At 38.8% G+C, this 18452-nt stretch overlaps 1 protein-coding gene across 4 annotated transcripts in view; it reads right to left on the reverse strand.

Annotated features, from left to right (window-relative positions):
* Positions 1-18452, reverse strand: part of LOC109090709 (disabled homolog 2-interacting protein-like) — a 126411-nt gene that overhangs the window by 98697 nt on the left and 9262 nt on the right. For 3 of the 4 annotated variants that reach the window (XM_042756335.1, XM_042756331.1, XM_042756332.1), the window contains exons 3-4: positions 6528-6649; positions 1224-1350 (exon numbers count right to left, since the gene is read on the reverse strand). In XM_042756335.1, coding sequence (XP_042612269.1) covers positions 1224-1350; positions 6528-6649 — 249 coding nt within the window. The remainder of the gene's footprint in view (positions 1-1223; positions 1351-6527; positions 6650-18452) is intronic. The other variant, XM_042756334.1, reaches the window with a different exon arrangement.

Below are 18452 nucleotides of genomic sequence, written 5' to 3' on the forward strand. Positions count from 1 at the left end.
TTTCACATCAGTAACACTGCAGCATACTGTAGCAGTAAACCTCGGAACAGCAGCGTATCAAGCACCAAAATGAGCAAAATCATATTGTATCATGTAGCCTGTAATCTAACATACAACATAAACCCGTCTTTTTAGGCAAGTACCAGATAATGTGTGTCATGAAATGTTTTCAATACACCAGAAACTGTAGGCTAATTAACGTGATCACAACTTAATAAAAACATTAGGCTACTTAATTATTTAATTTCAAGAGCATGTAAGAAATGTTTAAATAGTATTTAACCCAGAATATTACTTTAAATCTCCAATGATCCTAGATCAGGCTTGTCTATATTCACTACTGAAAACATCTGATTTTAAATCAATTTCCTAGAAATGTGTTCTGTATTTTAAATCCAGGTAATATAGGTGTGACCAAAATTGATGCTCCACACATGCTAAAAGCATTAGTCTCACATGAACAACCACTCAACACACATTTAAAGGGATTTCACTAAAAATTTATTCATTTGACAGGGCCCATTTTGCAGTAGCATGTTCATGGGAAAATATACATGCATTGGTAGGCCAGTCAAATTGGACAAATCAACATTAGCCAAATAAAGTACAGTATGCACACATGATAGATAATAGGTAAAAATGTGAACAAAATAAAAACACAGAGTATAAAAGCTAGTCCAAACTGGAAGAACGCAGCACTGGAAGAAACATCCTTTGCCTGAAGAAAATAATTTTGCAGCCAACATCCTCCTCTGCTGGCCTCAATGGAAATGACATGGCTCAAGTAAATGTGTATATGTGTATGTGTGTATATGTGTATTAGTATATTACTAGTACAATTTGCATTTGCTCTCTTCGTTAATCACAACAACAAATGTGTTCATCTGCACATAAAGTGACCAAAAGTTTGCCCAATACCTCATAATTATAAATAAATAAATAAATAAATAAATAAATAAATAAAAATAACTATAAAGTTTTTTTTGTGGGGTAGGAAACATATTTTGACTAAGACTTTATAAACCCATACACAAAGAGTTAATTCTAGCGGATAAAATACTTTGAGAGTCAAGCATAACTACAAAAGTATGAATAAAAGTTCTACATTTCCTTATATTTCTAGGTTTTCCAGATATTTCTAGGTTTTCGCATGACCATGAGAGACCTTGACCCCTGGCCTGGTCCGTGTTGTAAACAATATTGAGTAACAGTAGTACACTCACCATTGTCCACTGAGAGATGACACTGGAATTCTGGGAACTGTGTCTCCACAGGAACACTGATGGTGCGACGCAGCAGTCTGGATTTGCAGGTGTCGGCCCTCTTCTTCTGTAGAAGCAGAGGGTGTATCTGAGAGCGGAACACATGAAAGACAAAGAAAGACACTATTGTGCACATATTAACCTGCCTCTCATCTCATAATTAATATATTCCATCTGAATTGAACAGACTCAAGTCTGGCAATCAGAGGCAGCAAGACATAAAGAATTCAAATAAAACAAGCACACACACGGACAGAGTGTGAATATATTAATCAAAGGGCTTCTAGCGCCTTAAAGGGGTCATATGTTGTCGCTAAATAGAACATTATTTTGTATATTTGGTGTAATGAAAGTTGTTTATGCGGTTTAAGGTTAAAAAAAATATATATATTTTCACGTACTGTACAGTCGTGGCCAAAAGTTTTGAGAATTACATAAATATTGGAAATTGGAAAAGTTGCTGCTTAAGTTTTTATAATAGCAATTTGCATATACTCCAGAATGTTATGAAGAGTGATCAGATGAATTGCATAGTCCTTCTTTGCCATGAAAATTAACTTAATCCCAAAAAAACCTTTCCACTGCATTTCATTGCTGTCATTACAGGACCTGCGGAGATCATTTCAGTAATCATCTTGTTAACTAAGGTGAGAATGTTGACGAGCACAAGGCTGGAGATCATTATGTCAGGCTGATTGGCTTAGAATGGCAGACTTGACATGTTTAAAGGAGGGTGATGCTTGAAATCATTGTTCTTCCATTGTTAACCATGGTGACCTGCAAAGAAACGCGTGCAGCCTCATTGCGTTGCATAAAAATGGCTTCACAGGCAAAGGATATTGTGGCTACTAAGATTGCACCTAAATCAAAACAATGTATAGGTTCATAAGAACTTCAAGGAAAGAGTTCAATTCTTGTAAAGAAGGCTTCAGGGCATCCAAAAAGTCCAGCAAGCGCCAGGATCGTCTCCTAAAGAGGATTCAGCTGCGGGATCGGAGTGCCACCAGTGCAGAGCTTGCTCAGGAATGGCAGCAGGCAGGTGTGAGCGCATCTGCACGCACAGTGAGGCCAAGACTTTTGAAGATGGCCTGGTGTCAAGAAGGGCAGCAAAGAAGCCACTTCTCTCCAAAAAACACATCAGGGACAGATTGATCTTCTGCAGAAAGTATAGTGAATGGACTGCTGGGGACTGGGGCAAAGTCATATTCTCCGATGAAGCCCCTTTCCGATTGTTTGGGGCATCTGGAAAAAAGGCTTGTCCGGAGAAGAAAAGGTGAGCGCTACCATCAGTCCTGTGTCATGCCAACAGTAAAGCATCCTGACACCATTCATGTGTGGGGTTGCTTCTCATCCAAGGGAGAGGGGCTCACTCACAATTCTGCCCAAAAAACACAGCCATGAATAAAGAATGGTACCAAAACACCCTCCAACAGCAACTTCTTCCAACAACAGTTTGGTGAAGAACAACGCATTTTCCAGCACGATGGAGCACCGTGCCATAAGGCAAAAGTGATAACTAAGTGGCTCGGGGACCAGAATGTTGAAATTTTGGGTCCATGGCCTGGAAACTCCCCAGATCTTAATCCCATTGAGAACTTGTGGTCAATCCTCTAGAGGCGGGTGGACAAACAAAAACCCACTAATTCTGACAAACTCCAAGAAGTTATTATGAAAGAATGGGTTGCTATCAGTCGGGATTTGGCCCAGAAGTTGATTGAGAGCATGCCCAGTCGAATTGCAGGATCCTGAAAAAGAAGGGCCAACACTGCAAATACTGACTCTTTGCATAAATGTCATGTAATTGTCGATAAAAGCCTTTGAAACATTGAAGTTGTAATTATATTTCAGTACATCACAGAAACAACTGAAACAAAGATTTAAAACAGTTTAGCAGCAAACTTTTTGAAAACTAATATTTATGTAATTCTCAAAACTTTTGGCCACGACTGTACATTATTGTTTCTCCTCTATGCCTCGCCTTCTGAAACGCGTCGATTTTTACAAGGCTCATCGGTCTGAAAAGTCTGTAAATGTTTTCTTAATTTACTCACTATTGTTAGGTATGGCAAAAAAGTTCTATTGAGAAGAATACAGAAGGAGAAATAGGAAGAGAGAAGAACTCAAGTCTGGGGAATGCAGCGTCAGATCTGGGCAGGTCTGACTGCCAATATGACCATGCTCTCCTTCCATTCCTAACCCTCGGCCTGCATACAGACCACTCATTAAAGTCGCCAAACCAGTTCACAAACAAATACAAGTGTGGCCAGAAGGGTCAATCAATGTATCATCACGAGCCGCATGGTTTAATTTGGATTTGTCAGTGCATGTTTTTTTCTATCTTATAGATTCTGTTACCATTTGCCAAGCATTGTACAGCTGAAAGACTGCAACGCCTGAAACTAAAAATCATAATTTGTGTTCTACTGAAGAAACAAAGTCACCTATATCTTGGATGTCCTGGGTGTAAGCAGATAAACATCAAATTTTAATTTTTGGGTGAACTATCGCTTAAAGACACGGAATTCTGCCTTCAGAGCTGGAGATGAGGTGGGCCTGAGGATGTCTAGGGCCAACCTATCCCGCGGCATCAGAGAGGGTAAGAGACAGTACTCCAGGAGGATAGCCCATCGTTTCAGCGACAGCAGAGACACTCGGAGCCTGTGGCAGGGGATACAGACTATTACGGACTACAACCCCCTACCGCGGACCTGTGACAGCACCATCTCCCTGCTGAACGAGCTGATCCTCATCTCCGCTCGCTTTGAGGCACAAAACAGCACCACTGCACAGAAGACTCCACCACCTCCCGGCGACCAGGTAATGACGCTGTCCTCAGACAGTGTGAGGAGATCCCTCAGCAGGATCAGTGCACACAAAGCTCCGGGTCCTGTCAAAATTCCTGGGCGTGAACTGAGAGACTGTGCAGTGGAACTCACTGATGTCTTCACAGACATTTTCATCATCTCACTTAGTCAGGCTGTTGTTCCCACATGCTTCAAAGCTACCACCATCATTCCAGTCCAGAAGAAGCCATCTCCATCCTGCTTCAATGACTACCATCCAGTTGCACTTACCCCTATTCTCATGAAGTGCTTTGAACAGCTAGTCATGCACCACATCAAGTCTGCCCTCCCAACCTCTCTGGACCCCTTCCAGTTTGCATATCGGTCCAACCGCTCGACCGATGATGCCATCGCCACTACCCTTCACTCAGCACTCACACATCTGGACAAAAAAGACTCATATGTCAAAATGCAGTTCATAGACTTCAGTTCAGCATTCAACACAATCATCCCTCAACAACTCATTCACAAACTGGTCCAGCTGGGGCTCAACACTTCGCTGTGCAACTGGCTCTTGGACTTTTTAGACTGGAAGACCTCAGGCAGTACGGGTCGGCAGCAACACATTTATGGAACTCGTCCCAACCCCATAAAGCCCTCTGCATTGCAGGTGATCCCACCCACCCATCATACAGCTTCTTCAGTCTGCTGCCATCAGGGAGGAGACTGCGGAGTCTCCAGGCCAGGACCATCAGACTGAAGGACAGCTTCTTTCATCAGGCTGTCAGGAAGCTGAACTTCCTCCCTCTTTTACCCCATGCACCACTGAACTCTGAACCTCACTCCCACTAACACACTGTGACCTGCACCAGACACTTTGTGCAGCACTAGTCTGCTCACTACCTCATTCAGCATTTAACTGACTTCATTCAACTACTTCTTCAGTCAGTTTAAATAAAGATGCTCTCTGAGATTTTTGTCACTTTAATCAGACTGAATAAGCTCTTTTGCACTACAATTATATCTGCACTGTTTTGCACTCTATCTGCCATGTGCCTTGTGCTGCTTTACTTATCTTTTTTTTTTTTTTTTACTTGTTTTTATTTTTGTATTTGTTTTGTTTTATTTTGGATTTGTTTTTTATTTTATGTTGTTGTTTTTGTGTTCATGCACCAAGGTTCTGAGAGTAACACAATTTCAATTATCTGTATGTATGTACTGTACATGTGGAAGAATTGACAAAGCAGACTTGACTTGACTCATGGTGTTATAACCAAACACTCAGAATGTGTATTCTCTTGAGCCTGTGTGCTTTTGTTGTTATTACCAACTGTGAATTTGCCATCAAGAAAGAGTCCACATTCAATTTCAGCTACAGCAATCTGGTTTCCTGACAATTCAAACCAATTTAATGACACTGACATTTTAGTTTCATAACTGAGATTTTTTCCAAATACTAAATATAATTTAGGTCTGAAGTCAAGGTGGAGTGAAATTTGATTCATAATATTACTTTTCATATTAGCACTCGCCTGTAAGCGGATTCTTTTCTTGACGTACCCTTTGGAGGGATCTGAATTAAATGAAACAACATACAGTGCTAAAGGGCTCCGCAGAAATTATATTTTGAAGGCTAAAAACAATCTTTAGTTTATCAAACAATCAAAGTTCAGGTATGGGGTAGGATTTAGGGATCTAAAATATGCTCATGCCGATAACACATTTTTATGTGCTTTGTAAGTGCTAATAATTAGCCAATATTATAGTAAAACACAAATGCTAATAAGCAAGCAGCTAATAGTGAGAATTGATCCTTAAAAGAAAGTGTTACCAAATAAATAAATAAATAACGATAAAACTAAAAGAAAACATATGAATATAATTTTCAGAAGCCAAAAATGTGCAAAACTATGTTTAAAAAAAAAAAAAAAACACATTGTGGTATGCATATTTAGCACAGTTACAGATTAGCTTCTATTATTTTAATACAGTTACAGTATGAATACTCTTACACTATATATATATAGTATGTGTGTATGTATATTTATATATACATATACAGATTCAGATAATAATAATAATAGATATATCATATAAAAATATATTTTTTTATTAAGTTACTAAAAGTATTCAATTCAAAAAACTTGATTTTGCTGACAGCTTAAAGCAAAAAAAGTCATTTTCATCTTTATTACGTGCAAAAAAGTACAAAACAAATAGCCACTGTTACTCCCAAATATACTTTTTAGCTTAAATCTTAGCATAAGACATTTACAGCAAAATATTTGCCATAAACCACCACCTAATCTGGGTTCAGTAACCCGATGACAAAAAGTTTCGAACCCTGTTTACACCTATATTTATCACTGTCCAGTTGATCAGATCACCTGAAATGGATGTAAATACCATAGCCAGTTAAGAAAAATTGTACGGACGTGTGAACCATGAGAAAAGGCTCTTTCTGTGTCAGTGTGTATGATACCTCCTCTTTGTCCAGCAGCAGCATTTGATAGTCTGTGACAACACAGAATTTGGGGTTCCACACAGCATGTTCAGCACATGGGTGACCACATGACATCCAGTGGCCTGGAGGACCCCTCATATCTGACAAGACAAAAAGAAGACCAGAAATAGAGAATGATAAGAATGACAACAAAAAAAAAAGCATCTGGAAAATCAGAAGAGAACCGAGGTGAAGGGATTTCCACAACTCCCTGTCTGGACCATGTGTTTAAAGACTGGCCACTGGCCTATGCCATTCCACTCACAGATCTGCAAAGCAAACAGCTCCTGAACCTGTAGCAGACAAGTCTTCCCAATGAAACAAGAGTGCATGGAACACATTTATATGGTAATGAGCCCCATGTGCACCAGCTATTGCGGCAATGAGATTTCCCAATTTCACCAAGAAATATTGCCATGTTAATCTGAGTTTGATATAGAGAATGTAAGTAAAGTGAATTACAACTCTGTCATAGTTTTGCTTTTTTGTATGTCATATGGAGACACTGACGTGCCACATGGAACGTTAACAATCTCATCTTGTTTCAGAACATTGAACAAGCCTGCTGGACTGTTCTCAATCTCATTGAGAACAGTCTCAGCTCTGCTTCTCATGCTGAATGAAGGTAAAACGCCTTTTACAGCCAAAAAAAAAAAAATAATCATGAGTTGAATTTTAGCTGTTACACTTAGTGTGCTTTACAATTGGAATCTGTGTCCATGGGTGCTCTCACAGCACAGCAACTGTGAAATATTATAGATTAATGTATTGTTTAATAACATCTTAGTGTAACAGTGAATATGAAAAGGCCAAAACACAAGGTTGCATATTAAACAGCAACTTTAACACCATCCAATGGTGAGCACAGGTTCAGGGTTCAGGAAGTCTAAGGAAACATAAGGTATGTGAGGTATTATTAGTAGTAATATACAATTAACCTACACTACTGCTCAAGTTTTTGAAAGAAGATTAATTCCTGTTATGGCAAAGCTGAATTTTCAGCATCATTACTCCAGTCATCAGTGTCACGTGATCCTTCAGAAATCATTTTAATGTGCTGATTTGGTGCTCAAGAAGCATTTCTTATTATTGTTAAAAAAACAGTTGTGCTGCTTAATATTTTTTTGTGATACATTTTTTTCAGGATTCTTTGATGAAAAGGAACTTCAAAAGAACACAATTTATTTGAAAATAAAATGTTTTTTTTTTTGTAACATTATAATTCTTTACTGTCACTTTCAATCAGCTTAATCCCTCCTCGCTGAATATAAATATATTAATTTATTTTCAGAAACTCCAGAGATGCAGTAATACAGAGAGAGATTAGACTTACAACACAGAAACTGAATTCAGGAAATAAGTCTATCAACAAAAGATGTCACACGACCTCCTGCCTTTAAAAACTACTAGTTTTGTAAAAACATGGAATACAAAGACAAATCCTGCTTAAGATTCATTTGACTGTACTGAACTCTTGCACATGCAATCATTCAGAACAGATGTGTTAATGTGTGCTTGTAAAAAAAAAAAAAGATCAGTAACTTTGCTTTGTCTCTCATGTCTTAGTCAACTGCACTACTATCTCCATTATTGTAACCATAAGCAATAGTGTGTATTTCTGTAAGAGTATGTGAGACTGTATACAACGCATTTAAATCCTGTTATCTTCCAATGAGAGAAGTCTTATATTTTAATTCAGTGTGATTGTGCAGAAGCAATTAGCAGTGCAGAAGCATTTTGAATGTCGGACACTGTGCACAATCAATGCCTGCTAGATAATGAGCAAAACACTTAATAGCCCCCTCAAAGGAATATACACACATCTCAGAGAACATTTAAGGCAACCACTACAAGTCTATCATGTACACAAACCCACACACAGCTTTAGAAAGATGAACATATGGCTAGATACAAATTGGTAGAAGCAGTAACTTTTCTCCCAAAATAGAGGTAGCTCTGAAGTGGCCAATCTGTTCTCCTCAAAGCACAAATGCCTACATGGACCAAGAAAAACAAACCACCATCGGTAAAAATAAAATAAAATTATCAAGACAAATTAAAGTGTAACAATAAATTTGGAAAATGTATAATAAAACTGTTAATTATATTTTATTTATATCATAAAATAAACAAAGAAAACTTGAAAGGCCTTCACATTGACAGTGTGCCTATAGCGTTGGGTCTATAGGTCTAATGTTTCTTGGGGGGGGGGAAATATCAGCGAAATCAGCAAAACTTGTGTCTTCAGATAAGTAAGAAAAGACAGTCTTTCAGTTTCTGTAACTCCTAAGTATTTCAGTTCCTGGATCCCTGACAGGATGTTGTTACGCAGTACACGAGGTGGGCAATTAAATGTGATCTGCTGCTTCATTCCTTCGGTCAAGAAATTAGGGCCTTGTTTTATTCTCAGTTACTTCAACGTGTCATTTACTGGCTCACGGCTTCATGTTATTATCGAGAGGGCAATTGGTCTCTTAATCTTTGCAGGCTGTTTTCTACTTCTCTAAATAATCACTTCGTAATGACCACTGCTTTGATTTTATCAAATTATTTATAGCATTTTCTGTTAGAAGACGTTAATAATTTTTAGAATTATTGCCTTTTCCATTTAATCTAATGAATCCATGATGTGGTCACATCAAAAAGGAGATTACTTTATGCCACTGCCAAAGTAAAGCCCTCATCAGTGCAATAACATGCACACAAGGGATGGGAGGAGAGAGGGACCAAAACACAAATGGCACAAGAGAGGGGAAAAAAAAGAGATTATTGCAAGTGTGACATGAAGGAGACACAGACGAGTGTCTTTCACCAACATTGGCTGAAATTGTCTCTGTGGCCCATCATTAACACCGTAAGCTCTAGGCCTAAATAATGTGTTACTGCATGAAAAGAGGAACTCCTTAAAAAAAAAAAAAAAAAAAAAAAAAAAAAAAAAAAACACACATACATACCTAAACACACACACACACACACACACACACACACACAGTCGAACCCAAAATCATTTATTCTGATTCAGGATCCAGATTTTGTTTTTTTTTTTTTTTTAGTGTTGGGTGCAGTACAGTTCATTTATTTTATTTAGGTTAGGTTAGTAAAGTAAAGTGTGATGTTATACCAGAAAAATCTTAATTCAGTGGACTACCAGTAAAACTGATAAAAAAAATTTGGGACCAAAAATTATTCAGACACATTGACCTGACCATGTTTTTTTTTTAAGTGTTATCTGACATTATCAAGATGAATTTGTTCTGACACAGTTCAACTCTGATTAAGTGTTATCTGACATCATACAATATTGCATTAAAAAAGCCATCCTTCCTCCTCTTTTACGAGCCGTCTCATTTATAGACAGACATTCAAAGCATGTATGACATGGGACAAAACTTTACTTGCCATTGTTTCTAAATCTAACATTTCAATATCTTTGAAATAAACCAAAGATGATCACTAGAAATGTTCTTTACACAAATGTGCCATTTCATTTGATTTTATCAAAATATGAAGAACATTACATGATCATTCACAACAAAATTAAATTTTTTTCCCAGTCCTATAGAAGCTAATAAAAAAAAGCTTTCTGTTTTACTACAGTTCAAGCGGACCTTAAGCACAAGAGAGCCATAGTTTAATAACTTCATTATATGATTGTATGTAACCAATTACTAAAATGACTGGGGGAAAAAAAAATCTATGATAAATTCTTCTAAGTAGGTCAGAGAGTAATACAGCAGCTGATCAGTTTTCTCGCCCTCTCTCTTTTCCTCCAGCTGCTCAGGTCTGCATGTGTTCTGCTCTACTGTATTTTAGGCTCCAAAGATCAGGTATATTTGTCTACAGAATGTGTGGACAAAAATTTAATGTGCACACACTCACATTGTTACTACATCCATCACTACTGATTACTGATATTCATAATGCATGTTTCCTTGATAAGACATCAACTCTTATTTCTTCATGCATTTACACACACAAACACATGCTTCACATGCATATGGATCATTTACTGTTTTCCCAAGTTTTTCTGCCATCCAATCAATCTTATTTAATGTCAGCACAAACAACACCAGCTACTAAACACTGTAAAAAAAAATATCATGTTAAATTTAACATTTTAAAAATAAGCAGCTGTGGTTGCCAGAAATTCACTGTAAAAACTACAGTGACAATGTTATATGCATTACAGGACAGTATTTGGTGCCTGTATATTTTACAAATTATAACCAGATATTCATATCATGTAAAATACACATTATAACAAATTATAATATATAATTAAAATACACTGATAATAAAGGTAGAAGAATAATAAGACATGATGAATAAGATTGGCCTGTCCATAAAACATGGCCAATACTCATATATAGACAGTGCGCAGGTCATACACACAAACACAAAACATCATCAGGGTAGAACATGTCACTAAAATCATGCAATAAACATGAACTAAAAACAAACAGAAACAAAACACTAAGAAAGCCCTAATGCAAACTACAAACTACATGACTACAAACTACAAACTACATGAAACAAAATATAATCTCATATGGGACACACACAGGGACTTCTAAAAATGTTAACCATTTACAGTTTTACCATACATGTACAAAAATTTTTTTATTTTATTTTTTTTACAGTAAAGAAAATCGGCAATTTAAATACATGATGAAAAGAACACGCACCTGTTGAAAATGTGCAGCCAAGGCATTGAGAAGAAACCGTCTTGCAATATCAATACTGTATAAACACTGAACTCACAAAAATACACCCACAAAGACTAGCCAGTTCAACAAAATGATAGCCTGTTATAGACAAAGACAAGGTGAGCCAGCAAAAACTAAAAAGAAGGATACACAGAGGGAGAAAAAGCAGACTGAGGGAGCACTCAGAGGTGTTTACCTGAGAAGAAATCGGTGGATGTGCTCTTTTTCCGGTTCATTGCCAGTTTCTGTAGTTAGTCTTTCAGTGCGTGAGCAACATATGCTAACAGTGTGTGAGAACATGCCGTTACCATATGCGTGAGAGCAAGAGTGAGTTTTGCGTGCTGTTCTTTCTGTAGACTATTTGCAGTCAACTGAGTTTTGCTCTCTGGCAGCATAACTGTCAACATATTTTTACGTTCTCTTTCCCTTTTTTGTTTTGTAGAAAGGCAGTCAAAGTTGGTCAACACAAGGTGCATCACTTGTCATACATTTCAAATTGCAGATGGCAGCAAATGTTGATTAATTTTACAGAGAAAGCAGAGTAGGAGGATGTTTTTCTCCATCTTTTCAATTCTTCAAAAAGAGCCTCGGAGTCCAAGGTAAACTCACATATGGAAAAAAAAAGAGCAAGTATATTTTTAAAGATGGAGTGAAGACAATGGAGGAACAGAGTGAATCTGTAAGAATCACGGTCATTCTAGCGATTGTGCGACTTGGAAGTGTTAATGCGTATGCCTGTTGTGCAAGCATCCATTTATTCCATCTGTCCCTCAGATCTGTGCAGGCACAATCTCTGCCTCTAGAGATTCACCATTGGTCTCCTCCATTAGCCAATCAGTATGGCCACACAGACGTGATGTGTGTGTGGTCATCTCTACCACAGCAATGAAGCTCACACTTCAGAAATGAACTAAAAGGTATGCAAAGTCTATTACAAACACACAGCTTCAGTTCAAGATTAAACATTCTGTTGTACACAACAAAATAGTCACATGTGCCATTTTACAAACTAAACATCACAACATACTAATGCCAAGCTCCAATGGCAAAAATAAAGGGCACCCATGAGATCCTGTGCCTCTATTGGGCATCAATCTTTCTTCATTGCACCTTTCGAGACTCGAACCTGCAGCCTTCAGGTTACAAGCCTGACTCTCTAACCATTAGGCCATGACTGCCCCCTACCTAACAACAAGGTAGGAGGTACCTAACAACAATTCAAAATGTTTTGACTTATTGACTTTTTACGGTAAAACAACAGTGGATGATTTATTGAGGGAAACAGAGAACAAGGCGAGTATATGAAATGAAAACAGAGCAAGGGTGAGCAGTAATGTCAATGGAAGGAGGTTAGTAGCACCACACACTTATGGATATCAGTATCAGAATGATAATAAATGGCAGTATTTTCTTACAGGGAGATGGAGAACACAAGGGGAGCACTGGAGATTGGAGGAGGAGACTGGAGCTTCAGAGATGAGGAAGAATCCACAAGGTGAGTATCCAGGTGAGTAGATCACGGGAGTAACAGGAGTAGTCCAGACAATGGGATTGTGTGTGACAGTTTATATGGAGGTGGTGATGACGTGATGATCAGTGACATGTGTAGGGGATGAACGAGCAAGTGCAGGTGATGGCCAGGAAAGGTGATGGGAAATGAAGTGCAGAGGTGTCTGGTGATAATGAGATCATGACAGTACTCCCCCCTTGCGCCAAACACAGTCCATCCCTGGATTTTGGTAGGTAGGACTTTGATAGGTAGAGGGCAGGTGACCAGGGTAGTGCCAGTAGGATAGGGGTCCTCCAGGGCGGCTCCTGTGATACAGGAGACAATGGAAGAGTAGAGTCTTTAAGAAGCCACCAGGTAAGTGTCTGCAGCAATGATGAGTTTTGGGTAGGCCAGCAGATTTAAAAGCTTTTGGCGACCTGGCAGATTTGATGACCTCAAGTGGTTCGGCTGAGAGGTGGGGAAACAGAAAACAGCCTCCATGGCAATGACGAGCGAGAAGGAAGCGGCCTACGTGGCCGAGATAAGGGAACTAGGAGAGCAGGAGATTCAAGATTCAAGATTTTTATTCTGATGGCAGCAAAGTGAAAAGACGTTACTAGGGTGGTTTGAGTCCTTGATGATTTTAACAGCTCTGCTTTTGCAGCGTTTGAGATAGATGTCCTGCGGTGATGGAAGAGCAGACCCTGAGATGCGCTCAGCTAAGCGCACAACTCTCTGCAGGGATTGCAGTCTTGACTGGAGATGTTCCCATACCACACTGAGATACACTGAGTCAGTACACTTTCTATGGTCCCTGAATAGAAAGTTTTCAGGATTGCTGGTGAGACCCTGAATTTTCTCAGCTGTCGCAGGTGGTACAGTCTTTGCCTGGCTTTATTAACCTGTGTTTGAATGTGGGTAGTTCAAGTCAGGTCCTCGGAGATGTTTACACCAAGGTACTTGAAGCTGCTCACCCGCTCCACAGGGGTCCCGCTGATCATAAGAGGAGTATAGGGCTGCAGCTGTCTCTTTCTGAAGTCAACAATCAGCTCTTTAGTTTTGCTCACATTCAGAGAGAGACAATTGTCCTGGCACCATGACGCAAGTTTCTCTACCTCATCCAGGTATGTGGTCTCATTATGGTTGGAAATGAGGCCCAGAACCACAGTATCATCAGCAAATTTGATAATAGATGTGAAGCTGTGGGAAGACACACAGTCATGTGTGTAGAGAGAGTAGAGCAGGGGACTCAGGACACAGCCCTGTCGGGCTCCTACGTTCTGGGTGATGGAGCTGGAGATGAACTGGCCTACTTTCACCACTTGAGGTCTGCCGGTGAGGAAGTCTTGAATCCAGTCATAGAGTGAAGAGTTTAGACCGAGGTCTTCGAGTTTACAAGCAAGCTTGATGGGGACTATAGTATTGAAAGCTGAGCTATAGTCGATAAATAGCAGCCTTACATAGTTCCCGTTATGGCTGTCAATGTGCGTGAGAGAAGAGTGCAGGATGTGGGATTCGATCAGCCTTTGTGGCCATGACGAGGGAACTAAGAGAACAGGAGGTTCGATCAGTCTCCATGGCTGTTACGAGGGAACTAGGAGTAAAAGAGATTAGGTCAGCATTAACTTCAGGAATGGCCACCTCAGCCATCAGGGTATAACCCCCACCCACCCAAGTCTGCCATCAGCGACCAAGCAGATAGAAACAGATGAGGGAGCAACCCAGACAGCAAAGGGAATGGGGGAAAACAGGAACTAAACACAGGAAGACAGAACACAGGAACAATATTTTAAAGTAAGAGTCAAACTGGTGAGGGATCTGGAGAGGAATTATGGACTGGAGAGGAGTGTGCAGCCCGCACAGCATAGCACAGGGAACAAGGGGAAAAGAAAACAGGAACTAAACACAGGAAGACAGAACACAGGAACAATATTTTAAAGTAAGAGTCAATAAAACACGACAGGGGAACATGTAACAATAATATGCTTACAGTGTAGTGGCTGACATCAAGTAAATGCTTGTTTTTCAAGGGTATTCATTCATATAGTAGATTAATGATTTCAAATTGATTGCATTTCTGGGGGTTTCTTATTTTTATTTTATTTTTAGTTTAACCCTTTCGCACGTGAGTTTAAAATATTCAAGCTGAGACCCCGGCGTGAGTTCTTTTTCAGGCGACCGTTATTTACATTGTGCCGCCTTACTGTTTCCATGGCGACGCGTCATGCTTGTCATGTGACACACCAAAGCCAAAATAGATCTGTATGACACATGGATCGCTTTTATTTCGTTTTTCCTGTTTTATTCAAAATATTCACAAACATGCTCACTATATTATGGTTTATCTGATATTCCGATTCTAAAATATATGCAAGTAAATATATTTGGTAGTTTAAACACTTTTATATCGACCGTGTTAGTTAATCTATACCGGGTGATGGGCGCCGCCATGTTAGTTCGCGCTGAATCCGAGCTGTGGGATTTACAACACGCAAATTCATCCTTTCCTCCCGAAACACATTAAAGTAGGTCTCCGGTAAACTCGGAGAAGGGCAGAGTAAACTTTATAGTTACCTACACAATCTGTATATGATATCAATCTCTAACCATTAGGCCACGACTCCCCTAAAGGGTCATTATTGCCGTTTCCATAGACATCAGCGTGTATTTTACAAACTGTAAATGTATGGTTTTGCAAGTACTTATGTGTTTTTAAATATCTGAAACCTAAAATAAGCATTATATGGTTGAAAACACAGAATATTTGTGATAATATGTTCAGCGCTCAGCGCATCCGATCTGGCTCTGCGCCAGCCAAAGCGTGAAAGCGGATTTAAATTTAGCAGTTGATGACGTGATGCACTGAAAGTTCTAATCACACCGGTGTGATCGTACGCTTCAGGGACCAGCCAAAACTGATCACACCGGTGTGATCGTACGCGCTAAAGGGTTAAATATCAGTGAAATTATCTGTAGCCTACAACAATTGGCAAAAATTAAAGCTAGCACAACTGTCTCATAGAATAACAAAAATATTAATTCATGCTTGTTTTATCTGTATTGAGGTCAAACTATGGCAGATTTTCTTCTAGACTGCATTAACAACTTTACCTTATTCAATAAAAGCCTAAATAAAATAGCAAATATAGCCTACATTTGAATGGCTTGTGTTCTATTATTGAGCTGGAGCCAAGATTACACAATAGTCCGAGCTAACAAAAGTGACATGACAGGTGTGATGAGGACTATATTTGTCATTTTTGGCAGTGAATACAGATTAATTGTTCTTTTCAAAGAACCTCCACAGCTTTCCTATTTATCGAGTCACAATGAAAACAAAATTGCTGCCCGAAGCTACAGAACCCTGACAGCAAACTACATTATTCAAGCAACACACAACAATGGTCAGTATTTGTGCAGCAGCTCCGAGGAAAAAGTAAACATTCTGTGTGGCTTGAGTATACGGGAAGATGGTGGTTTATTTCTGCTAAAAGTGAATAATATGCATGATGATGAGATGTGCACTCACTCATTTCACAGTGCACTGACAACATGACATGATCGATTCCTCATGACTTTCATGGCATCTCACTCCTTCTCTATTTCTTTCTTTGCAGCCCTTTAAGTCATTCCTCTCACTCTCTTGCATGCTTTGATTATCCAAGATTGAAATGAAGTCGCTGTCCGTTTGGTGTGACCATGATGTCTAAGATATACAGCAGCTCTGACAGTCCATGAATGAGTGAGCACAAGTACGCTTCTTTGTAGAGTGTGTGACAACTGTGGCGCTTTACATTGATCACGACTTTTTCCCTGATAGCTCTAAGAGTTGAGAAAGAGAGAATGTGTCTAGCTCTCCATCATTATAGGTTATATGTAAGGATCAAAGCAGAAGGGATATTACTCTTCCACTGGCAGTTGTGATAAACATCTCAGAGAGACACATCTCACTTTACTATAGTAACAATGACAAATGTTAACATGAGTAACGGAAAGAAATATACATTCATGTAGCTCAAACAGTTAAGCATGGCACTAACAATGCCAAGATCATGGGTTCTATCATCATTTACCCACCTCTACATCAGGATAGGGTGAAGTGTACTAATTTTCTTATGCAGCATATGGCCACATGGAAGTAGCGACAGATTATTATTTTTTCTTTCATTTGTGATATACATCCAAATATAACAAATTATTGAAAAAAAAAAGCAGTGTGTGAACTTGGTTCTATCCTTTGGTTGTTGATTGGATTTTGAGATGTGGGAGATTGTGAAGGGGTGGGGTTAAGCAGAATAAAATGGCTGGAGAAGTCTTTTATGCATCACCAGAGAGAAGTCTGTCAATTTTGATCAAACATTACAAATACATAAATCACAAAGTTCACCCCAAAAACTTCTGTCATCCTTTAATTACCATCATGTAGTTATGTGAAGTAATTCTGAAATTTGTAACTTCTCCAGTTACCTTACGTAACCTCGGTTCCCTAAGAGGAGGGAACGAGACAATATGGCATTGAAGATTCACTTCCTCAAATCTACTGAAGCCTTATGAAATCTCACGGGGGAGAATTTGCCCACAAATGACGTTCAAGCACACAAAATACACTCTCAGAAAAAAAGGTACACAATGGTACAAATAATGCTCCTCAAAGAACAGTTTTGTACCTTTTCAATAACTGTACCTTTAATGGTACAGTAAAGACCTCTGATGATACTGTTTAGTACCTTTCAAGGTACAACTGAAATGAAGGTACATAAAAGTTCTCAAGTCAAACGTACAAGTTAGGTGGAAATTACTGTGCAAGTCGCAGCAGCCATTAATGGAATTTTCAAACAGCGGAGAGCGGCTACAGCGCCAGCACAACCAGCAGGACTTCAGCTTCTTTATTGTCAGAGGAATTTCGTAAGCTTAAGAGAGGCACGACTTGAATTATCAGAACAAAGGAGGAAATTCAAAGGTGAGTTTTATGCTTGCATTTAACTGAATCAAAAATGTATAACACCGTGTCTACACTGGGCGCGCCAACAACAGCTAAAGTCTGTCTACACTGGATGCGACAAAGTGACCGTTAAAAATAATTTGAACTTTGTGTCAGTACGTCATAAATAGAATGCGGTAGCAGTTTACTGTCGGGGATTTATGAAGCTTTACACTAAAGAAACAAGTCATTCACATTAAATATGATAGAATCTTGCAGTGTAATATTGACATTACATGTGTATTTTGCATTTATATGCAGGTGAAGACTGTGTCTACTGTTGGGGTGGATGCTATTTCATGCCCATTTGAAGACTTTGCAGGACCAGAAGAAGACAACCAGTAAGTCTCTTTTGCTGATGTCTATACACTGGCAGCATCAGTTTGTTCAGTGTTTCTATGTGAATAAAAGATTTAAGTTCAGTTTGTTCATACTATAAAGCAATTGAGTCTCTTCAGAAAATTTGGACTAAACTACTCTATTCATATGGATTCGTTTTATAATCGCTTTATGAATTTTAAAGCATCAAAGTGGCAGTTGCGTGGACTGTCAGTGAAGGGACAGAAATCTGTCAGATTTCATTCAAAAGATCTTTATGTGTTTTGATGAGTAACTAAAGTCTTATGGGTTTGGAATGACATGAGGGTGAGTAAACAATTATATTAAATGACATCCAAGTGACTTTTTCCATCTTATTTTTTAGTGAACATCTTACCTTTCACCTTACA

Source organism: Cyprinus carpio, chromosome A5 (genome assembly GCF_018340385.1).
Source record: "Cyprinus carpio isolate SPL01 chromosome A5, ASM1834038v1, whole genome shotgun sequence".
Taxonomy (NCBI): domain Eukaryota; kingdom Metazoa; phylum Chordata; class Actinopteri; order Cypriniformes; family Cyprinidae; genus Cyprinus; species Cyprinus carpio.